This window comes from Bombus affinis, chromosome 8, assembly GCF_024516045.1.
Source record: "Bombus affinis isolate iyBomAffi1 chromosome 8, iyBomAffi1.2, whole genome shotgun sequence".
Classification (NCBI taxonomy): Eukaryota; Metazoa; Arthropoda; class Insecta; order Hymenoptera; family Apidae; genus Bombus; species Bombus affinis.
In genome coordinates, this window is record NC_066351.1 from 13027263 (window position 1) to 13052925 (window position 25663).

Here is a 25663-nt window from a genome sequence, read left to right on the forward strand (position 1 = left end):
GAAAAACAACCAATATAGTAGTCTACAAGGCATACATGTTTGTTTATTACTACGTGACTGTGTGCGATAGCGTATTCGCATACCGGCGTATGCTAATCTGCTTATTTTTCTCGCTATTCATTTTAAGAAATATATCGTAACGTGACTTTTTACTTTAGTGACCTTATAAATTCACGTTTTCTAATGCACGAAAAGAACAGTTATACTTATCGATATACTTAGAACATAATCTATTTGATGTTTAAATATTCATAACCGCGTGCAGCGGAGTTAACGATACATATCACAAAACAATAAATTACTTTATACTGCAGATCCACAATCCAGTCCCGCAGTCCTAAATTAGAACCAATGAGAAGGCAAGTTCTGTGGAGGCTCGACTCAAGTTGACCTCGAGTCTACATACCTACGTCGCGTGTCCGCCTTTCAAGAAAAACGTGACGGACAAACTTGTGGGGTATTGCGTCATTCCATATCAATGCCTAACTGTTTTCTCTTCTCTTCTCCCTAGCTCTCTCTTTCGCTTTCTTCTCTTTTTCTCTCAACAAACGTGCACGTGTGTATGGTCACGCAATTTCGGTATGGTATACGTCAGATTGTGTGCTTATATAAAATGTTGATAAAATAATTAATTACTTCTCAAATAATTCTATTTCACTTTATTTCTTGTTAAATCACGTATCTTTTACAGTTTAGCACGACTTAACACATCATATCACTTTGTGCTAAACATTATTGTAATCACGAAACTTTATTTTTATCAATAATATATGTAGATGTCCTTAAATAACAAATGAGATAATTTTAACGATAAACGCCGACGACGCTAATTCCCACATAAATATAATATGGAAAAAATTGGACGAAAATAGAGAATATTATTAGTAGTCGTTACGCAAAAATTGTAAAACCATTATTGCCTATCGTAACAGTAGCAGTACATAGTGAGGTTGTATATAAAATTGCAGATACATTTGATATTACCGATCGATTGATCGATCGATTAAAAATTTTAGTGAAGAATTAAAATTGAAATATTATATTATCGTGTGGTCTAAATTCTCAAAAATCACGTAAATTCCATATAAGAAATAAACGCAAGTTGAAATAGTCAGAGGAAGAAGAAAAAAAATGGTGGCATAAAAGAGTAGGAGAGATTAGGCGTACATGTGTGTGTATGTTACGTATAGTATATGTAGGTTCGTAACGATGGTAGAGGAAGAAAGAAAGACTCGCCGGAGGCAGGAGAATCAAGAAGGGATAGAGGATAGCAGGGAGCAGAGAGGGCAGGGTATAGAAGAGGAAGAAAAAAGGAACACGAGAGGTGACGGCAACTGCGAGGTCATAAATATAAGCGCTGTTATGCCCTTCTACTATCCGATTGGTCGAGCCTCCAGACGAGCCTCCGTAGTCGTGACGACACGTAACGCCAGGCAACGATAGAATGGACAATCGACACGGTGGCGAGTGCCCTGACAAGGAGGAAGGGGAACAAAAAAGAAAGATCCAAGACGAACCAGACGGGGATAGTAGAAACGAACAGGTTACGAACGAAGAAGAGAAGAAAGGAGCGACCTTCGAGCGTCGGATTGTGGTGATTACGTGCTAGTCGAGACGTACCACATCGTAGTACACCCCGTTTTGCATTATGTCGTGAAATTTTCCGTATTCGTCAGAATTCTGTTTAACCGTCAATAAAACTTAATACTAGCGAATTAGTCTATCTCCTTTTTTATTACAAACAATATAGAGCACTTAAGATATGATCGAATCGATTTTTCGCAAGAGTTCTGTAGAGGTGACATAACTATTTAAAAATAATCCAAACGAATGAGCTATGAGAATCGTTAGCCCGCATGGCAGAATACTATTTTAGTCAAGAATATTTGCGTAACTCGAAGCATGGACATTGAACTCTCTTCTTTTCTTTCGATATCTACCGATAATTTTTAGCATTATTTATGATGTAATAGAATTGAAACTAAATAAGATATCGATAGATATTAAAAACAAAGTAATCGCGTTATCTTATAATAGATAAGGATACACGAGCACAAAATGCACTTCGCACTTTGAAATTTTCTATCGCTGTTTGCAAGTGATCGGTGCAATTAGCGATGGTCTAATTTTAAAAGTTCCGCCCTCTAAACTTATCTAGTGACGGATTAAATTCGATAATTTGATACCATTCAACTAGAAGCGATCAAAAAAGATTTTCTTCCTACGCATTAAGCACATATTTTCGTACTTTGATTGAATTTTAAACCGACTATAATACGATCCTAAGTTCAAGCAGCTTCCACCTTTGATCAAGTAGGATGATTTTGTAGTTATGTAATTCAAATTTTAAGGCGCATAACTTTAAGAACGGTAGGTTGGAAAAAAGGAAGTACTTGAAGAAGAAGAATGGAAAAAACGTAGAAAATGTAGTGTATGAGCAGGGGGGATAGAGAATGAGAACAAACAATGGATAAAGAAAATAAAGAGACTGTAGTTAATGTCTCGCTCGTTTGGTTTGGTTATTTTCCCATTCGTTGAATGGACCACTCTTGTTGGCATAATGGACAACGATTGTTTTGTTGCACCCAAAGAGACATGCAACAGTAGTGAAACGAATGATTGCATTCTCCCCAAACTACGACGCAATCTTGTCGGCTATCGTCCTTTTTGCTTTCCGCTTGACACCGGAGACACGCATCTGAAAATTAAAAAAAAGAAAAAGAGGGTGATTAAGCGGTATCTATAATTTTTTTTTTTATTAATCACGTGTGTATTATACCTTTATGACATTGATAAAATTTAATGGAAAATTGTAGATAATGCAGATGTAAACAACGTAAGTAAGTATTTAGTTGGATAACGTATAAAGCAACGCGTATACTGTAATAGTAAAGTTGTAGAATCAGTTGAATAACGAGAATATAACTTTTAGGAAGATTTCAGCGATGAATCGTTTGTGAAAACCCAAAATATACTCTTCGTGTAAGAGAAGTTTATTCACCAACCAGCCGACGATCGACAAGTATCATCGATATCGTCTCGGTTGGCCTCTGTTGTCTCGGGTATGCGAAGTACCTAAGTATGTACAAGTGTATGTATATGTCTTGTAAAATTCCACCGCCTTATCTGATGAACGTGTATACGATGTGTGTGTGTGTGTGTTGAGAGTAATTACATACTAGGAAATCAATCTTTCAGAGAATTAGAAATAAAATTACGCGTATCATTTACAGGTATAATATTTTTAGCTGGAAAAAGTCAAAGTAAGCCGAGTCGACGATCGGCGATATATGACGAATGTTGAAGCGTTTACGATGAGAGTTACACGACACGACGGTTCTGAAGAAACGATAGTTGGTCGATTAATCTTCGACAACGATTCTCAAGAACTACTTCTCGTTGACCCACACCGGGGGATCCTGACAAACGTATCAGTCGTGCCCCCGGGTCTTAGGCGAGCAGGGTATCGGGCCAATTAACTCTGACGAACGGGACAACGACAGGCGTTCGTGCATCAGCCACCGTGCTTAGAGGCTTCTTCTGGAGCGTTCTTTCCTTCCCTCTTATTTTCCATCTACTTTCTTATTGTCATCAACCACGTCAATCAACGCGCGACCTAACCAAACGTATCTTCTCATACAGTTGCCGGAAATTTGATCCGTTTCGGGACAACAATCCAACTAACTTTACTCGTCTGCTCTTCGGTTAACCCAGATCGTCGGCAATCATTGGTAAACAACGGTAACTTTCCTCAAAGCGTAATTTATCGATGCAACGGAATTAAGATTAGGTTCAAACTTCGACCAAACGAGTAATCGTATTCGCTTGGTAACAAGAGAGAATAATTTATCGTACTGCGTTTTTAGACTCGGAAAGGTAAGGATCGGCGGATATTAACGCCGATGATATTGCTGATAGTCAACGAGCTATGCCTCTAATCTGACTGCATCCATCACTTCGATTCTCTAACGAGTTTCTCGAACGTTCGAAGAACGCGCCCTATCGATGATATCTTCTCGCGAGATCCGACAGTCAATAAAGATCGATCGATATTGCGTACGCCGATCGTTTAATTAATTCATTCGGTTGATAAACGTCGTCTGGACCGTCAAAACGAACGTGAAATTAGCATTAATTAGGTATATCGAAATGTTCGATTCAGTCATGCGGAGGATCGACGATCAAGCAATGTACATATGTACTTACATCATACGTTTGGATTTAAACGGAGAGGAACGTAGGATCGAGGAACTTGGGTCGTTAGGAGGCCTGGCCTGGCAGACGGCAGATGACGACGGGACTGCATGATATTGCAACGAGAGAACTATTGAATGGCGCGCGCGTGCGAATGTTCCTTCCCGATGTTCGCGTTACGCTATTAAAATTGCGCGTTATTAATTCTAGCTTACCTTGCTACTACTTCTATATTCGAAAACACTTTGAAAACATCTGTATCGAATCAAAGTTCGCAACATAGATCAATGCATATTGCATGTAAACGTATCAACACTTGCTCGTTTTTTATTGCCGCGCCCATTCACATTTTCCTTCTATATATACGCGAAAGGAACACACCGTTTAATACGAAATACCTTTCGCTTTATCAAACGTAAACACGTTTTGACGAACGATTTCTTTTACTTCCGACTCGCCTTTTCTTTCTCTGCACATATAAATAAAGCGAATATCCGAAACGACGTTAAACATTATCACGTTACGTTGTGAACGAACCAACTTGGCTTTGATTTGTTTCGTTGCGTCAGAGTGTCGCATTCGTAAATTTTTATCAATCATTGAAACTACCAGGTATTTTTCCTTTGATACGATACTAACAATTTGCTTCATCGATTAACCCCTATCGATCAATGAGTTGACCGTGTTCCGTGATGTAACGATATGCGACAATTGTCGAAGAACTCTGATCATCGGAGAAACGAAGAGAAGACAACAAATTGATCTTCGGCTGAAATGATATTTGCAACGTAGTCGTCGTTCTCCTCTAGAATTCAATATCAAAATACGAATTCGATGCCACGCTTCAGGCGCGCTCTAATAAGATAACTAAAGATGACTATCGAATGACACTCTAATAAGAATAACACTAATAAGACGAAAAAACAATACTCTTTCCTCATTGGCTCCTAACTTCCTATCATCTCTCGGGCCCTCCCTTCTCTTGCAAATCGCATCGAAATTTTCCTCAATTTAATACCGATTTTTGATATTTGGTTGTTTTTTGTCCCGAGACGATGCTAATTGCGATCAATCGTTACACGTTACGCTGCTCATTTTTATATCCATTAATACGAATATATGTACATACGCGTATATTAATACATTCTGCTATGTTACACGTGCTTTATTGCCTTATGCATATGTATGTGCGTTGCTAGCAAACAACTCACGGTTAAAGATGCGATGATGCCCGACTGTTAATCGCATATTACGTTTTGATAATGCGTAGAAAAATTTACGTTTAATTGGATGTCATTTTAAATATCGTTTTGCATACAGATGTAAAGTTCAAGTTCAACAAATACGGCTTTGATCGCAACAACTTTGATTTCATTAGGAATATTTAACGATTTTTATATTTATCGCTCTGAACGAAGATAAGGTTGCTTCGTGAATTTAAATAAAGACGAAACTCAAGTGCAAAGGCAGAACTTTGTAAGACCTCTACTGTCTTTTTGCCTTTTTGGCGTCCTTTGCTTTCGTTTAAATGGATGTAAATTGCAGTACATGCAGGCAATATTCGACCGCTGTATTAAAATTTATCAAAGTAATTTACGATAGTAAAAACAAAAAAAAAAAAAAAAGGGAAAAATTTTCTTGGGCAAAAATAAAACATTAGTGACGCAAACAAAACCGGTTATCCGATAGACTATTTTCTGTGTTATCGTAATTTATATACGATCGAGCGTGTGAAACATTAAAACATTGCCAGTACTTGCGGATTGAATAGAATCAAAATGTACGATCTCGATAATAATTTATTTTCACAAGTATAAAAGAGAATGCAGTAGGAGATGAGATTTTATACGCGTGCACGCATGGACAGGATCGAGGGCGACTGTATACGGTCGCGACCGAACGAGGTCGAACGACTGGAACCTTCCGTGAAAAGTCCGGAGGATATTGGCGTCGTAGTTTGATCATTGGAGAAACCCGACGTTCCGATTTCATTTCTTACTATTCGTGTATTCTTTGTTCCTACTGTAAGAAACCAACTATATACACGTATACATGTGTATGTTTGCGAAATGTCCCTGAATCGTAATCATACTTAGTCGAGAGTAAAGCAATTGTCGGACTCGGAATCTACGGTGGAGAAAGATACGGAAGGAACCGAACAGAAAGTGAATCCAAGTTCGACTGACTTCCGAAAAATAAACGAGATTAAATGGTGTGATATACTAGATCTAATGGTATAACATGGCACTGAATATAAACTACAAGGGAGTATAAGTTACGTTTACAGTCGGCGTCGAATTCATATGAGAAATCGCAGGATAACGCGTGGCATCGTGAATACAGCAAGCTGACGCGGCTGGACGAGGCGATGCGATTCACGGTGAGGCGAGGTGAGGTAAGGCAGAGCTATGCCCAGCGAAGTATGATGAAGCGAGGTGAAGCGAGACACGATAAAGTGCGACGAGACAAAGTATGGTACGGGGTGGCGAGAGGCCAGAGACGAGGCGAAACGTAGCCGACCGATGGACAAGAAGGGTGAGGAGGAAGTGCCAGGTCAGCGCGCATATCCCCCACCAGCGGCGCGCGCCCCAATGGAGGAGGCGGTGCTTACGACCACACCGGCTTCTATATAAAAGAGACAAACCCCCCGATCTGATTAGCAAAGTTCCAACACACGTAAAAGTGCATTTCACTCATATTTTGTAACATCCAAATTTACGGACAACACCACGAACAAACATACGATAATAATTTGAAAAACGGTTAGAACTACGTAAACCACGCTCTTAATCTCGAGTGACTCAGACGAGAAACGAGCGTATCGGTAAACGGAAATCGACGTTGGAGTCGGTAATTACCGGTAAAGAAAGAGAAACAGAAACGATTGAAAAAATTTGTCGTGATCGACTGTTTAATAGAAGCCGCGATCATTGACACAGGGACAGATAAACGTGTGTGCTGCAGATGCGGCAGATGTAGCAGGAATAGCGCAAGCCAGGAACGTAGGAAGCATATAGACGGATAAACAGTGGACGACACGGGACTGCACCGAACAGCATAGCACGAACAGGAGCAACAGCACATCAGAGAGGAGGGTAGCTGTGGTGTCGCTGGTACCGCTTAGCAGTGGTGGTGGTGGGTTCGGGCTCGAACTCGAAGCTCGAGCTAGCTAAGAAATACGTTGAATCGTCCACGCGGCATCATTTAGACTTTAGTCATTTGCCGCGCAGTCTCGTAAGGGTGGTTGTGTACACACGTTGAGAGAAGAGACAGAAGAGGAAGAAGAACATTTATCTGAAAAACAAACACCGCGTGACTCGCACCGATCATTATTCGAATCTATACTTGCATTAAGGAAGTATCGAAGGAAGCGTGATATATGTACTCTGTTTGTATATCGCGCACGATTTCACGCATCTCGTGACAGTGTCAACGACGCACTGTAAACCGTTTTCGCGACAAAACGAGTCTCGTATCAAGTCGCGAGAGAAAGATAGCAAAGGACAGAGAGAGAGAAGAAAGTCGATAGGGAGTTTCGAGAATCTGGTCGTGGGTAGAACACGGGGATTCAGGTGACGCGAACCAGTCCGACTAGCGACGCAGCACTAACACAACGAGAGCATTTTGAGGCCTGCCGACAAAATGTCCAATTCCCAGAGGAGACAGATGATGCAGCCATGGCCTCTGTGCCTTGTGTCTTTTTCAAAAACGAAGGTAAGATATGTACGTACGTTATCTCTCACGTAACGCGGATTCGACCGATAGCAATCGACGTATATTCCGTCCGTTCTCCGCCGGCTCGTTTTCGCCTAACCATGTCACCAATTCGTGTTCCCTCGTTCATTTTCGGTGCCTTCTTTCTCTCTTCCTCCTGTGTCTGTTTCCACAATTCCGCACTCTCACCGCTTTGCTCTTTCTTCCCCTCCCGAGCTTCTGGAAAGTTCCACTGTACGTGCCACCGCCACCGCCACCGCCGTCGCCGACGTCGCTAGGCCCGGTCGCCCGGTATACTCTGTGGCCGGCGCCTCTGCCGTCATATCACGTCACCACCTATCGTCACTCTTTGCAATTTTTCATCATATATCTTTCTTCTCATTCGCCGCTCGTATCATCTTAATCCTGTTTTAAATTATCCCCTTAGTCGCCTTTCTCTTCCTCTTCCTCTTCCGCTTCCTCTTTCACTTTCGATCGTTTCAGTTACCGTTCTCTCATGCCCTTGTACTTCTCGCACGCTGATCGATACCTCCAGTATACGTACGTTTTATTTGAACGCACGTGAAATTCTACGATCCTTTTAACCAGGACTGCGCACGTACTCGAATCTTTGGGTTTCCATTTTGCTCCTCTCTTACTTGCTGCCTTCACCCTCTCACTTTTCTGTCTCTCTGTTTTACCTTTCTTGGCTATCCCCTCTCCTATGGAAAATGTTGGAATTTTACTGTGCATCACCAGTAGTCTGTTTCATGGCTTTTCTATTCAGACAGTATGCATCCCTTCGTTCGTACTGAAATTTCTTCGTTCTATATTTAAAAAGGACGATCGCATGCATCGATGTCGGCGGAGGTTGCCGGGTGTATCGTATGTCAAAAGCTACACGCAAAGCGAACGATACTTGAACATTCGTGGTACATACCGACTGTGACGTTCGGTGTTGTTCATTCGCGCGCGTTTATGTTATATGTATTTTTGATACTTGTCGTTGGTATTTCTTTGAGTTTTCGAATTTCGGCAACGCTTGGTACGTGACCGCCACCGTCCAAAAATATCGATCGTCGAGTTAAAACCGTGCGTCTATATTATCACGATTCAGTTAAATACGTATCGCATAGAAGCATTTGATTTTGGTAAACGCAAGCGACAATTGTAACGTTTCGTGCGTTAATCAACGAGGTAGCTAATTTCGGTCACTGACGAACCACTACGCCTCTGCATCATTATCGGTTAAACGGTGTTCGCGCCTGTTTCATTGAATAAACGAGATTGCGTCGTCGCGACAGTAAGAGGATCTTTAAACGCTGTTGCTGTTAGTCTTTTGCGTTCGTATTGATATTCGTAATTCGTAATTATTGAAACGCGAAATATATATATAATATCGAAGTTTGAATTTTAGGACATGTCGTCCACCAGAATCGTCGATCGGCGTGTGCCGATCAAAAGATGACAAATTTTGTAATACAAGAAACATATTTTTCAATAAATGGTATTTTTTAATCGTTAACAATAGTTTCTAAGTGTTTTCGGACCCGCTTCTTCCATACCATTCACACTCGAACGTTTAATCATCGAATACATACTACATTCATTGTTTTTGTTAAATCGAAATTTGTTCTACTTTGTATGTACTGCCGCCTTATTTTCTCTTTTCGTCGTATATTTTATTTCGAAATGTTTTATTGAAGATTCCATTTAAAAAGTTTCAGAGCGCGTCAGCCGAACCACGTATCCGCGATAAATATCGCACGTAAAAGAAACCAATTGTTTTGGAAATGAAATGCGTACACGTATTTACGTACAGGGTGTTAAAAAAAAAAAAGTAAGTCTCAAAACCAGCGTAATTGGTAGCGTAATTGTACGCCTCCGGGTCGATGGAGATTTGTAAAAAGAAAATGCTTATATCGGAGATTTGTAAAAAAAAAAAGCAGTTTGACCTTGACCTCAAAGGCCAAGGTTAAATTCTTTTTCAGCGCAGTATATTTTCCTCTTCATCGTCAGGATCGAAAGCCTCGAAGAAACTATCGATCGCGACTTAAGTGTCCTCTCGGAATGAAATTGTAAAAGTTTCAATAATTCTCAACCTCTTCGGTGCAACGGCGTTTGTCCGGCACGTAGTCACTTGACGGCCGCGAACACCAGCGATTGCGTAGCGCTGGAAAAGATTAAACTTACTGAATTCACAATGTGCCATAATTGCGAATATGTTGCACATTTTATCGGTGTAGGTAAATAAACGAGGCCAATAATGCGGTTACCAAAAATTCTTGCCCATACGTCGATGGTGGAACGTCTTAATTACTTAACTTAATTAGATCTTTCAACCATTGCATGGGGACTTCTACAAGCCCAACTCCTGACACTTTGCTCGTTGAACATGTTATTACTTGAACAACTACATTCATTTGTGAACAACGCACGTTCCAGAGAAGCGTGGTTCGCGTTGCAATTTCGGAGCCAATAAGCGTGGCTAATAAGATGGATCCACTTCTTGAACGAGTTCAGATTGCACGTAGAGAATGTCATTCGAAACGTTCTGTCAAAATGTAGTTCTGCTTGCAACGATGGCTACAACAAGTAAAAGTATTACCGCGAGAGAATTTGAAATCGTGAGTTTCGAGTTTTTGAACTCTACCACACGAAATTGCAGTATCGAGTGTCACGCCTGCGAGAGACGCAGCCTGCCGTTAGGATAAAAAGCGAAATTCTACGCCGTTAAAACGCTGCAGTATTCTTGATTATCAAATTGTTAATTGTAGCCGCTGAAAATCACGTTGCCTTCGAACCTCATCCACGCGTAAACATCTCCGTTACTTTTCGCTAATTTTTCGAAAAATAACATTTTGCGAGTTAGCCTATAGTTTCCAGCTACTTTGTCAATCGCACGCTAATTACTTTCTCATTGTAAATGTAAACACATTGCGAATAAAGTCAAATCTAGGATGAAATATAATATCCGGACAGGAAAATTGTTGATCTCAACGTGCCCCTTCGATGGTATTGGTTAGGCCGCTAAAGCCGAAAATGAAATTCATTTTTCACGGAAATGAGAACGATCTTGAAAATTCGGTCTTTCCAACATTCGGCCGACGAAGGTCTTAAATCCGCGCAAGATCGTGATCGTACAGAGCAGTTAGCGGTAAGCGGCGCAATAAGTGACGGAACAACCAATGCCAATGCTTCAAATGCCTATTTTACCACTTACCGCTTACCGCTTTCTGTATGATCACCGCCTAACCGGTCATCGTGAGGAGGCCGAAAAATAAACGATCGACCAAAACCTAATGCAATACTTGTGACTCAAATGTATGCAGAGTAAACCATACAGTAGGTTAAGAGCACCAAAATTGAAAAAAGGTACGGTCAAAATCCATAAGCGAGATACACATCGATAAGTTGACCTAAATTTTCTAAGCCTTATTTCCATGAAAAATGAGCCTCGTTATCGGCCTCGGCAACCTCAAAATCTCCTAAAAAGTGTCATTCTAGTCAAATATTTTCCAATCCGAATAAAATACCAGAGCCGAAGACACTTTAAGAATTACCGAAGCTTTAACAATTTTTTTCGAGAGAACGGTTGAGTTGCGACCCATAGTTCCTCCGAGACTCTGATCCTTATTGATGAATAGAATACGATGCAATAAGAAAGACTTGACCTAGAATCCCAAGATCAAGATCAATTTTACGCAAACTTCTTTTTTACGAATCTCCATCGACCCGAAGGTGTAGAATTACGTTATAGCGGTTTCTACACTTACTTTTTTTACACCCTGTACAAATACGCACGCGCACGCTGTCAAACCGTATGGATCTTATTCCTTTACCGATCGTATGTAGATAAAATAAACGATGCGCATTCATAGTTCGAAAGATGAATCTTCTCACCATCGTACGTTGCTCGTCACTGTGTTTCCATTAAGGGCACTGTTCGATACATACGTACGTTTGTAACCACGCGTTTTACTCAAAGCATTTCTTTCCATTCTCATGCTAATTGTCAAAATCAACATTGGTTGTTGGTGCAACGGGGGTTCATCGCTCTTTCATTCTTCGATACCACGAATATCGACACTCGACGCAATACGATTGTAACGAAGAATAAAACGCAACGAAAAGATAATGCAGAAAGAAAGTCAAAATTTGATTAGAAGCGTGTTCGCTATCGAAAGTCCGCGAAATTTTACGAAACGAGAGTCATGGCAACGCGCGATCGCATATGTCGATGTTTATCGTAAAAGAAGCGGGTTACGCTTCGAAAATGGAATAACATAATTCGTGTTTATTATATATTGCATCGCGCCGCGTTCGACGACGATGTTGTACTGTCGCGAATCGCCGAGAAACAGGGAAGAAATGAGGGGAAGTAGGTAAGACGCCATACGGCTTAGATACATAGGTACGTAGCAACATCAAAAGAGTCGTATATCGTAGACACTGACAGGCTAGATATCAAAGATTACCAACTATTATCTAATGCTCCCCGCTATACCGCTTTCCGTAGCATAATATATTTCGGCCAGCAAGATGTGGATATTGCAGTCGACTTATCTCTACGTTAATTGTCACGGACGCAGCGCTAAAATGCTTCGTCAGCCACGAGTGTCTACGCCGCTGGTACGTCACACTATGTATTGCTCTAAGTCAACCGCACCTTCATTTCGAAATCTGCATATAGAGAACATGTGCGTAGCTTCTCCCGTCGATCTCCTCCATATGGAGATTCATTCGAAACATCATGCAAGATTCGTCGTGTCGAGAGGATCCAGTCGATCGAGCGATGTACGGATAGAACACGATCGAGTCATAGAGCGCGGAATCGCCGAGTGAAAGCGCAGAGTATGCCATGTCGTAGATGTATGGTCCGACAATCTCTCTTTCTTTTTTTGCTTCTGCTCGTTTACACGCTCGCATACATAAACGCAAAAGTAACCCTTGATATTCGATATCCTTGAACGTCGCCACTTTTTGTTTCTTTCTTTTCCATCCTTTCGCATTCTACTTTTCTGTTTGTTGCGAAAAATGCATTAAACGTGTTCGCGTTCTATGCCCTTCGTCGAGTCATAGTTATAATACGAGAGAGATTCGAACGGTCTTTACAGTTCTCCTTAAAATGTCACCGAAGCGAACCTCGCGTAAAAAAAATTTTGCAACGATTCTAGCTACACATGCATCTTATCTTTGTCAAGCTAAACTAAGGCGAACTACGTATTATCGATAGAAATATCAATTTGCTTCTAGAAACACATTCCGCCATAAACGTACGAGCTTCATTTTCGGTGGTATATAGCCGAATCAAGAAACTCGAACGTTATATATAAGTATCGTAAGCGAATCGGGATCTGCATGTACAATGTACATCCACGCAGATTCCGATTCACGCGGTATTTGTACGTATCGTTAAAACGTGCGCACAAACGCCAGTATTCAACGTCAATTCACGGTCGGGCCAAGATCACTGGGATTAGACTGATGCGCGCGCATTCACACGTATTCCGCATATCGATGAAATCCCTTCCTGTGTCTTTGGCATATATATACAACATTCATATGTAAACGAAACACGTGACAAATTGATTTTCATGAGCACTTACACAACTTAAACTATGTAATACCACAACGATGTTACGAATATCGTGAATTTCATATTTTCCTACCGATAGTAAATACCACAGAGGCGTAACATCGAGTTAAGTGATTCGATTTCGTTTCGAATGTATTTTGACCACGCATGTTACATTTGGATTTGAAATCAGTGCGCCTTTGTACGAAGATGTTGCAAAGTATCTGCTTCTCTTCTCTGTATACTCTTTTCCCTTGTTTTATCGACTGCATTTGCTGCTCTCGTTTTCTACGTTCCCGTTCCATGCAAGCACGTGTCGCGTTAATTTCATTTTCTTTTTATGAAACGACAGCCACGTCTTTCTTCGGCAATGTTCGGAAGAAACGAAAATAGTATCGTCGTACGACTTAGACTACGCAAATGGAACGATGAAAGTACATGCTTGTTGCACGGGCCTACGCATGTTTTCAAAACGGAATAACAAATGTAATATCGAACGTACTTAATGGAAGTTTACGTAATTCTGTCCGAGCGGTATGTTTGAAGTCAACGATGTAACGTATGTTTTTTCTATCTCTTTTTCTTTTTTTTTTTTTTTTTTTTCAAAAGCACGACTGGAATCGATGAATTTATTGCGTTTCATTAGCATTTACGCTCGTTATTTCGCAATACGTTCTATCACGCGACTTTGACGTATCGAAAACATCGACGAGGCCGAAATATAAATATTTGCCATATTTTAACGTACATACGTACACGGAGAAGAGACAATGTTGGAGAGTTAAAGATCTATGAATGCAGCCAGATGAAAATAACGTACCTACGAAGATTGTTCGTTTTTCGAAAAGATTGACATAGGATGAATTTTTCACGATTTTGCAGCAATAAGATTGAAAAATTCGAGGGCAAACGAGAGTTACTCGAAAGATAATACTGGCGGAGGCCCGTGATGCGAATACAGCGATCGCAGGGTACGCGCCGCACCATTTTCACAACTCCAATTCGTTTCTCGTCCGTCGGTTAACGGTGCTTAACGTTCACGTTAGATAGCGCCACGAGAATCTGGCGATATCGAACCTATATATGTACATAGCGGGCGACCTCGGGCGCACGCACGCTCGCGCCCGCGTTTTTTTAAACGTTTTTTTAGTTGGAGCGGTTTCGGTTCACGAACCGCTGTGTCACGATCGTAAAGGTCGAAGATCATTTGTACAGTGTACATCGTGCGAGGACTATACCGCAACAAGACGCGTTCATTGTTCTTTTTATATTTATTTAGTACTACGAAGGACAATGAGCGGCAGGTTACTAGAAGTCGCCAATATGTCGTATCCGTATCGAGGACGATCGGCTATTGAGTCCAAAGGAGAAGCGATAGCACAAATGAAAACAATGAAATCATCGTTTCTTAAATGCGAGCAACGAGACTATAATAGACTATCGGCTAGCTGATCCAACACGACGAGTTCAATTTGATAAGAGAATTAGAGAAAAAATAGATTTCCGGCAATTGGAAATCTAATTAGCGGGAGAAGTAGCAGTCTTCGGGTGATAGAGACGCGAAAGACGAACAAGAAGGAAAACGAACGCGACGCGTTGGGACGAAAGGGGTTGAGAAATGATAAAAAATATGTGCCGGGTATAAAGGCCAGGGCCAAAGAGAGATAGATAGTCGTTGAAAGCAGAAAACATTTTGTTTTATAATTATAGGAAATATGGAATATCGATCGTGGAAAATGTTATATAACGCTAGCATAAAAACAATCGGTATTATTCGAATAGAATGCGAAAACGATATATTTGCAAGTCTAGATCAACCGGGAAATCGACCTACGTACGTTTTCAATTTTGTACGGATGTCGATAATCAGTCATTGTGAGATTGTAGCGGGTCTGTGATATACGTGTTATGCGTCGTCGATTTTCGGAGAATTTGGAAAATTCGGAGAAATCGGTGAATCGATCGAAATACAGTTCGAGATAAATAGAATCAGCATACGTGTCAAGATGCGTTGCAGTCACGAACATAACTTTCGCGAAAGTGAAGAGCTCATGATTCGATCGTGAACATAGGGTTAAACACAGGTCATCGATAAACAGGAGTAAAAGTCATCTAATGGTACAGAAAGAATCACGCTGTTTCTCGCTCTTTGTCTTTTTTCGTCATTGGTTCGTTACGATAATCGTTACATGCGTCCTACTCTTTCTTTCGTTCCATGTCGTTTCTCTCTGTATGACTACCGATAAACGAAACTAGTATAAATACTCCAACTTGAAAATTCCATCATCCCCTTGATGTATGCAGTCGATCGTTCCACTGCGAACACTGGATTCGCGTAGCTCTCTGCCGTTCGTTGACTAAACGCGTATCGGTTTCTTCGATCGGTATTTTCTTATATCTTTATACTCTCCGATAAATTCTGTTACACCGGTTCGAATAAAAGAAAATTTGCCACGAAAAGCGTATACGGGAAAGCGGTATACGTCCCTACCAGGAGAAAGAAGAAAGAAGAAGGACCGATCGACCAAGCAAGTAAGTTCGATTTTCGTTCGGTTCGGTCGAATAAACGCCGATTCGGCTTTCCATCGAAAGTCAAATCGCCTTTATTATTTATCGGTGATTCGCCTTTGCTTCGTTCTGCCTCGGACTATCGAGCGAAAAAGCTCGTATCTCGTATGGCGCGATGATACGCGAACGCGAGATCGAACGAAATAAAACGGAAGGGAAAGAAACAGAAGAGAAGAGAAGAAACACGAAAGCGAGAGAAACGAAAAATTGACAATGGCAAATTTATCTGTTTACAGGAACACAACGTTTTACCGAAATATTATACGAGGGTGCCTCCGGTTACGAGATCGGTCACGAACGATTCGGGTATCAACCTAGATTGTTCGTCCAACACGACGATTGCGACGAACGCGAGTCCGTTCAACAGCCAGACAGCCTTGATCGCGGAGAAAAAGGTGATTCTTTCCGGCAACGGTGTCACCGCCCCCAGTAACCACTACTATGCACAGAACTTGAGGAACAATCATCAGAAGACCCTGAGCGGGTCTCATATGTACGATCCCCTCGACAAGGGTATCGATCACGATTACAAACAACTCGATCCATTGTTGGTCGGTGAACCCCCGTATACGGGGGTTGAGCTTACCAAGCCAAGCATGAGTTCTCAAAATGTCAAGCCGACCAAGGACTCGGACACCGTTATGCGTACGCAGTTCCAGAAGGAACCGAAACCATCCATCATGCGTTATGCCAATCAGGTAATTCAACGTTTGCTTTCTTAATCTTTTCGTTGTTTGACACAAAGACTTTAGACGCGTTGCAACAAGTACGGCGAACAATATATGACAAAATCGTGTTCGCGTAATTCTCGAGTCGGGCGGGAAAACGATTATCGAGAAACCGGTTACCGTTTACAGCTGGCACTGACGAAACACGTGGACCATTCGCAAATCCGTTTTCCCGTCGTATGAGTTTTGACGAGACGATGGTTACGTACCGCGAGAAAACGACAGAGGCCACGTTCTTTTCTACTCGCGTACGAGTTCCAAGGATAACTCGAGGAAGCATCCTTGATCCATTTTCCTTCCGACTCGCCTCGAGTCTCTTAGAATCCGGACTCGTCCGCCGCGCGAGTCTTACGATCGAATACGCGCGAATATACGAATATTACGATCGAGGAAGGTTTCGCGATTTCAAAAGAATCTTGCACGACCGTTGCACGAGGCGGCATCGCGATAGCGGTGCAGGATCCCGAAGCTTCTCGCCCTCGACGCTTTTCCTTCTCACGCGAATCGAATGCCATGCGTGCCTTCTCCGTCCTGTCAGTCATTCGATCTAAACTCGAGGGCATCGTGATCTTCGTGTTTACGACATCTACATTACGTATGCGTATGCATATATATATGTGTGCGTGTGTATATATGTATATTCAGAATTATATTTGTCGTTGCGCAAACGGGATAAATATCGTGAACAACACGATATTACGAAAGTACGCAAACCGAACGCGATGCTGCTCGATTCAAAAAAATGAGCATCCGGTATCCGAAAAACTGTCGGTTCATGATACGTACGTTGAGCGTTGAACGTGGAGCGCGGAACTCGCAATTAAACCATCGCTAACGAGATTATATTTTACTCATCATCACGCCACGCTCTTTTTATTCGTGGCACGCGTCCGACTCGAATTAAACTATGTACATAGTAATCTAAAGCAAACTAAATCGGTCCGAAAGAACACACAGAGAAAAAAACGACGCGGGTCGCGTCTATGGATGGGAAGATGTGAGCGTACGTATAGACGAATGGGAAAGGATGCAAAAGCAAACGGGACAGGTGTAATAATGAGGAAAGGGGAAGGAATTGCGCATTGATCTCGCGCGTGTTTCGTGATCTCTCTATCGAAAGAGGCAATTGCGGAAAACAAAAGGCGAATGCATGCATCGCATGCGTGCATGCACGTTTGTACCCAACTACGGTGACCTTGCACGCTTCTGATAATAACTAACGACTTAATTTCCTTCCACGTATGTACATCGCTGACGTACTCTCGAGACGTTTGCGCATCATATTAAACAATTAATAGTGCAAAATGACAAGAGAGATGCGAGTCGTGTAGCCGATTAACGGATATCGCGAATTCCACGTTCGATCGTCCTTAAATCAGTCCGTTCGATGTTAGACGTTATCGAACGAACGTCAAATTGCAACGAAACTTTTCGATACGATCTGTCGAGATCGCGCGAGCATCGTTACGGATGCGTACGCACGATGCCGTTGAATCGCACCGCGTCGTTCGATCACACTCGCGTTTTGTCTCGCTCGCGATCGCAGATACGCTTTTGCATCCATCTTCCATCGACATAGTCGACGACGTAGTATATCTCGGTTTACGGAGATCGTCTGCCGCCGATCGCGCGTCGATGCAACGACCAAGGGGACGGAATGGAACGAAGTGGAACGAAATACGGTAGCTCATATTTGCACGCGGGAGAGAAAAAGAAGAGCAATGCGTTGTGCTCCGACAAAGAAGATTACGCAACGCGAAAGAAGGTCGCGAGTAACAAGATCGACCGGTCGCAGCAACGACGCGGTTCCGTCGCGAGATTCCGAGGCAAGGCTCTCTTTTTAAATAAGCACTCGTTCGATCGCGGCCAACGTATTCGAAGAAAACGAAGCGGCCAGCGGCTAAGGGGGATAACTCGACCGGCCGTTTGTCGCGATCGGCACCTTCGTTTCCTCTCTTTCTTTTCTTTCTTTTTCTTTCTTTTCCTCTTACTCTATTCGACGATCTCTCGAAATTAGTCCCACGTGCCGGGATCGAGTAACGTGCACGAAGGAATGGCACGAGTTACGCTCACGCATAGAACCCCGCGTACGCGAAAGCGGCGCGCACACATACGACCGTAGGTACGTATAATCGTCCGATTCGCGGACGGATGGATCCTCGCAATGACAAGGGAAGGGATAGTCGCGGCCCCCCAGCATCGTTTCCCTATATAAACAGGGAACCACCCGTCGGTCCACGAGTACCAATAGCGTGTAATTGATATACGGGAACAACGTCAACGTTAACGACAGCTCCGACCGCATCGTATTGACGACGACAACGCTACCGATACCGTCAACCTTGACGACAAAAAAAAATATCAATTGCACCAACGACAGCAACATTGGCAGCGACAGCGCCAGCAAGAAGAGAAGAACAAGTAGAAAGAGAAGAAGAAAAAGTAGAGGAAGGAGTAAACGAGGAATAGCAAGAACGATAACAACAACAGGACCAGAGACGATATTTCATACGAGGACGCGAAGCCAACAATAGTGACGGCAAATCTCGCCAATGCGACGCGCCGACAGTTAAATGATCGAAAGGATACGATCCGATACGGTGTAATAATAAAATTAAATCGACGTTGATCGGCACGCGCGAATCGCGACCGTGTTGGAACGGTTTGTCCGGCATCCTACGATTCGAAAGCAAAATCGAGCGGTTAACGTCTAGGCGAGAACGATCGTAGGGACCGTGACGCTTTGGCAGGACATCTCCGTGAAATTTTTCGTCCGACCTTGTCTCCGTATCATTCTCAATCATGAAGATTCTTATGCGAGCTGATACCCATGTGAACATCGAATTACCGGGCAACGCGCCAGTCGCTAAATGCACCTTCACTCAGGTATCGACATAATGGCATTGTGTACTTTATATAGAAATCTCTGAACGATGTTATCAACGATCTTACGCGTGCGAGCGTCCCTCGTCTTCCGTTGTTTCGTTCGTTCGTCGTTTATTCCTACGCGTGTAACCACTGCTCGACCTTTCGTATCGAATATCGGTCGAGATTTTACCGGATCTCGCTCGACCGATATTATCTCGTAAACATCGCGCTGTTACAACCAGTAGCTTATTTTGTAGCTGATGAAACTAACCACGAGTTGTTACCACGTGATTCTACGAGTCTACGTTCGATCGCTCTGCCACCATTTTTTTTTCCACCTTATTAATCAATGTTTTAATTCAAATGTTTTCAGGTGTTGGCTGCCTTGTCGGTGTCCATGTGTTCCATGGTGGTAGGTTACTCGAGCTCCTATACCTCCCCAGGTTTGGTTTCAATGCGGGACAACGCAACGGCTACGTTCGAAGTAACGAAAGAAACCGTAAGTAGTACGAAAGTCTTTCCGTTACGTTCTGAGATGTAAAAGCGATCTTGCGGAAGGGTGAATCGAGCGAGGAACGAAGGGACCGAAGGGACGACCGTCTTTCGTGGACAACATTGTTTTTAAACAAACGTGCCTCGCGAGGAGATCGCGCAATCTCGAGTGTTTCGGTGAAACGAGAAACCGTACGTAACTAAGACGTTATCCGAATTCTCCTCTTATCCGAAGACCGAGCCAAGGTCAAGCGATCGTTACCGAGGCACGTTTGTTTTCGAACGTATTTCGATTATGCTTCCGCTGTCGTTCTCGATTACGCGAACCAGTGATTTACCGTTCCATCGCGAATTTCTTTTCAATCGACGCGTAACTAGGTAAAACGATCGCGTTCGGCAAAGATGTGTTACGCGAGAAAGATCGTTTCGCGTCGGTCGTTTGAAAGAGGGCGACGATCCTGAGACAGCGACAATGGATAACGACGACGCGAGGAAAGATACACACACTTATATACATACATATATACATATGTATATGTGTGTGTACATATATATATATATATATATACACCATCGATATCGAGAAAGGGTCAATAAATGATTGAGCGTTTAACCCATCGAGTGCGTCAATGCGACGTAGAATCAACGATTCGACGCGTTTCCCATACGACCCCGTGTCGCGTTTCGTTCGTTCAACAACCATCGACGCGCCTTGTCCAGCCTCGATTGGCGGGACACGCGATTGGTTCTTTGTTGATCGATGCCGGCACGCCGCTAAGTCGCTCTACGTTGCTAGTTGCTACGTCGCTACCTCCCGGTAGTCGTTACGTTGTTACGCCATGCGACTTTTGCCGTGATTTACCACAACCTTCGATCGGTCGATGATGCGCTTGGAGGTTTAATCGCGCGCGTGAATAAACGCCATGTAAATGCTTCCGGGTTCCTCAATGTCCCGCCTCTCAACGATCACCGTCGTACGCAGATCAAGGTCTACGCTAGCGCGATAACGTTCCTTAAACAATTTCTTCGTTCCTTCCTTCCTTCCTTCCTTCCTTCCGTATTTCCTTTACACCCCGGACTTGTTTATATTCGAAGGTCGACGAGCGATCTTGAATAGGATAACAAGATCGCTCGCGCTTACGACAAGATCGGGAAGCCAAGATCGAGGAACGATCGAGGACCGGTCGGGACACGATCGTTATGAGAGGTTCTTGTTTCAGGGCATGTGGATAGGATCGATCATGCCGTTGAGCGCGCTTTTTGGAGGCATGATCGGTGGACCAAGTATCGAATACCTTGGTAGAAGAAACACTATTCTGGCCACCGCATTACCCTTCATCGCAGGTAAGGCTGCGTTCCCGTTCCCAATATTCCAACGATCGATACGTTTCGACGATCGTTCAGATCGCGACGATCCCCTACGTCGCTAACGGCTCGACTAATCGATCGATATCGTTTCAGCCTGGCTACTAATCTCCCTGGCAGCGAATGTTGCCATGGTGCTCGCCGGCCGTGCTCTATGCGGGTTCTGCGTTGGCATTGCGTCGCTTTCGCTACCAGTGTATCTTGGTGAAACGATACAAGCCGAGGTGCGCGGTACCCTCGGTCTCTTACCAACTGCTTTTGGTAATACAGGTGAGCAGCTTCTCTATTCCAGTTATCGAGATATCCAAGTATCGATATTGCGATGGAAATCGAACTAACTTTGTTTGCCTTTTGATTTCTTCAGGAATTTTAGTTTGCTTCATAGCCGGCATGTATCTAGACTGGAGAAATCTCGCGCTACTCGGCGCTGCTTTACCGATACCGTTCATGATTCTGATGTTCGTGATTCCCGAGACTCCTAGATGGTATATCTCCAAGGGAAAGACAAAAAGGGCGCGAAAATCGCTACAATGGCTGCGAGGCAAAGGCACCGACATTACCGACGAACTGTCCTCCGTTCAAAAGTTACACACCGAGAGCGAACGTAACGTTTCGCAGGGTGCATTCATGCAACTGTTTAAGAAAAATCATCTGAAGCCACTCTTCATCTCGCTCGGCCTAATGTTTTTCCAACAATTTTCGGGAATCAACGCTGTTATATTTTATACCGTTCAAATTTTTAGGGTAAGCTTCTGCTCTTTGCTCTTTATCCTGTTCTTTGCATATTCGCGTAGAGATTAGTAAGAAACAGAACAAAATGTACATATATATATATATATATATACAAAGAAGCGTAGATTAACCTTCGGATTATTCCGATGTTATTTTTCAGGACGCTGGAAGTAGCATCGACGAGAACATCTCTACCATCGTTGTAGGTATCGTAAACTTCATTTCAACGTTCGTTGCGGCATCCGTTATAGACAGACTAGGCAGAAAAATGTTGCTGTACATAAGCGCTATATCGATGTGTCTAACTCTATTCACATTCGGTACGTTCTTCTACGTGAAGGCGACAGGAGTGGATGTGACGGCATTCGGTTGGATACCGTTAATGAGTCTGATCGTTTACGTAATCGGCTTCTCTCTGGGATTTGGCCCGATTCCATGGCTGATGATGGGCGAGATTTTACCGGTTAAGATACGCGGCTCGGCAGCCAGCGTAGCCACGGCCTTCAACTGGAGTTGCACGTTCATCGTCACGAAGACATACGAAGACATTGTTTCGGTGATCGGACCGTACGGCACTTTCTGGATGTTCGGTACGATCGTTCTAGTTGGTTTCGTCTTCGTAATCGTCAGCGTACCAGAAACGCGAGGTAGATCTCTCGAGGAAATCGAGAAAAGATTCACCGGACCGGTGAGAAGAATGAGTGCGGTCGCTAACATGAAGCCTATGCCTATGGCCTGTTAATCGTTCCTCTCTCGTTCGCTCTCAACATCGATAGTTAGCCAATCAATCCGTTCGACTAACGCGACGATGATCGCGACGTCGGCACTAACTCGCGCGTGTTTCGCTTCGTTATGAAACGAACGAATCCTATAGCTATAGTTCCTTCGGTCTGTTGATAAGAACGAGCGAAGGGCACGTATCTAGAGAGAACCGTCTTCCGGATCGATTCTCTCCTTTTTCAACCTTTTTTTCGATTCGTACGCGGCTGCTCTCTGCTTCGTTCACTTTCGTTTCTCCGATTGTCTCTTTATTCCGGCCCCTTTCCAAACGACCCTACACGTGAAACCGTTCGCTTCGACAACAACAATTTTTTACTTGTTTTTAAACCAAACACCAAATACTCTTCGTTGTCGGAAAATTATTTCCATTGCGTCTAGCTTTCTGGAAAGGTGCGAGCAGATGGCAGCCAAAGAAAGCAACAGGATAAACGCGCGAAAAAAGAAAAAGAAACGAAGAGAAAAGACGAAGGAAGTTTTAGAGAGCGGAAGTTTCGGTAGATCGGCTTGTTGTTTGTATGTACTTACGAAAAGCGCTTGCTTGACGCAAGACCGGCTGATAGTTTAACGACATAATTGCGAACGCAAGCTCAACTTGAGAGAACGATCCGTTGACTAGACGTCATACGTAACCGTTATTTTTCTTATTTCAAATACTTTACAGGGTCTACCTCAAATTAGTACTTTTACTAAAGGTATACGAGTAGGTTAACGACAAGGATGAATTATTTAATTAGTACACGTGTGTATAGATTCGAGTACACCGATATGTTGTACTTAAGAAAATGCGTATAAACAACGTCGAAAAGGGAAAAACAAACGTTTCTTCCTTCTGTATCATCGCGACAATAAAATTTTTACGCGACGGTCGTAGAGGTAATTCTTGTGCATTTCTATCAATATCGACCGTCGCGTTTGTACATATGTATGTAGTTACCGATTTGCGTCAGTGAACAATTGCGTCATCTATCAACGAACTAAATCGTATCATTCAGATATAAGTTAAGAAATAGAGGTAAAATAATACGCGTTTATTTTTTCATCGTTGAAATTGATGTAACTCACGAAAGAAACGTATCGCGCACAATGGCGCACGACATATCGCATTTCTTGCGTACACATGTATATACAGAATGCATGTATATACTTTGAGAATCGGTTCTCGTTATACAACGATATATATTTGTAACGCGATTTTTACACAGTATGCGCTTTTAATTCTTCATTTTTATTCCTAGTTTCCGATAATATGTACCGAGATCTGTTTCAGTTCAATCGAATCTCGTTTGTACTTAAGCGTCGCGCGTCCTGTCCTATCCCGTGTCCCGACCCAACTCATTTTTCCTCATACTCCTTCCCCTTTTTCACGCCTGTATTTTTCTTCCATTCTTTTTTCTCAATGCGTGGATGTATGCACATCGTTCTCGATGTCGTGCGGTTAAACTGCCTTTATTCTCGCATCATCATTCCGAATCTCACCACTGGGACAAGACAAGAAAACGTTACGAAACATTCCTATCTCGTATACTTTCACGTACGATCTAGATCTATCGCGTCACGAGAAATACGTGTTCCCTCGGGAAAGGCTTTGTTTCGTACGCCCCAGCCCTTTCTTTTTCCTTCTACTTTTACCTTTTTATTCTCGTTTCTATTTACCCAATTAACATTTCTAACGCGTGCCGCTTAGGCGTAGGGTGCTTGCCAAATTTTGAGAAAAAATATCGCTCGAAGATTTGTAACTTTACTACTATTATTTTCATTCGCGTTAAATTGACATGTACATTTCTAAGTTATTAAAATATAACGTTTGACAAAATACTCTTTACTTCTCTTCTCTTCCCTTTTCTTCTCCTCTCTTGCTTTATCCGTTTTATCGTCCTTGCTCTTTCACGAATTTTTTATCCCTGCTGCCCCTGTCGATCCTATCGTCTTGCTTTTCGTGTAAGGTAACACCATACGTTATTCCACATATACACGATATATATTTGTTCATTGGAACAAATTTGATCGTTGAATAAAGATACGAAAAGAAACACAAAGTCGCTAACAACGGCAAGATCGATGTGTCCGTAAGTATGTTCGTCGAATAGGTATAGTTTAATATCGTTTCGATCTTTCGAGCAAAACGAGTCTCCGAGAAATGCCTTAATCTATGGACTATATGCATTTGAATGTAAACTTACCCATTACTTGAACTCGGCATATCGCGCAAGTGTCACATTCTACGTCCCAGCTCCACATAGCCACGGCGTTCCATTTTTTTAAGATAAACAGTTTATCCGGTTTTAAATTGTCGTTATCAGCACGATCTCCTAAATCTTGCTCCGTCTCGGCCATTTCGGCTTTTTAGGTTAGAAACGACGAAGCGACGCGAACTCTCTCAATGATTCAAACATCCGTCTCCGATGAAAATCTTCAAAGAGATCCCACACCTGTGACGCACTCCCTGCGTTTATTCAACTTTGTCACGCGCGTTCGAACGATATCAACGACACCGTTGTCGATTTTGGTATTGGTATACCGTGAATCAAATACGAGCGGTGTTCTTTCTTCGAACGCGCGTTTTCGATAATGTAGATCGTGCGCAATCGGTAACAAACGGTTCTATGCCCCTTAATCATTCGGCTGTATACATATACAGTCGTGAGAAGGACGAACGTATAGTGCC

At 42.7% G+C, this 25663-nt stretch overlaps 2 protein-coding genes across 6 annotated transcripts; one reads left to right on the top strand and one right to left on the bottom strand.

Annotated features, from left to right (window-relative positions):
- Positions 1-644: 644 nt before the first annotated feature.
- LOC126919288 (RING-box protein 2) lies at positions 645-25577 on the bottom strand. The gene is made up of 2 exons (XM_050728274.1): positions 25179-25577; positions 645-2698 (listed from the first exon to the last, which is right to left on the bottom strand). The coding sequence occupies exons 1-2, from the start codon at positions 25330-25332 to the stop codon at positions 2520-2522; spliced, it is 333 nt and encodes a 110-aa protein (XP_050584231.1). The 5' UTR covers positions 25333-25577; the 3' UTR covers positions 645-2519.
- Positions 6833-24813, top strand: LOC126919231 (facilitated trehalose transporter Tret1-like). 5 transcript variants are annotated; one of them, XM_050728140.1, is made up of 8 exons: positions 6833-7908; positions 12480-12519; positions 16270-16731; positions 20003-20128; positions 21342-21465; positions 21583-21756; positions 21851-22230; positions 22379-24813. In XM_050728140.1, exons 2-8 carry the CDS (start codon positions 12487-12489, stop codon positions 22958-22960), a joined length of 1881 nt encoding a protein of 626 aa, XP_050584097.1. In that variant the 5' UTR covers positions 6833-7908; positions 12480-12486; the 3' UTR covers positions 22961-24813. The 5 variants fall into 5 exon arrangements, with proteins under 5 accessions (XP_050584097.1, XP_050584096.1, XP_050584095.1 ...); XM_050728139.1 differs by lacking the exon at positions 12480-12519; XM_050728138.1 differs by lacking the exon at positions 6833-7908 and having other exon boundaries at positions 12415-12519.
- Positions 25578-25663: the final 86 nt, after the last annotated feature.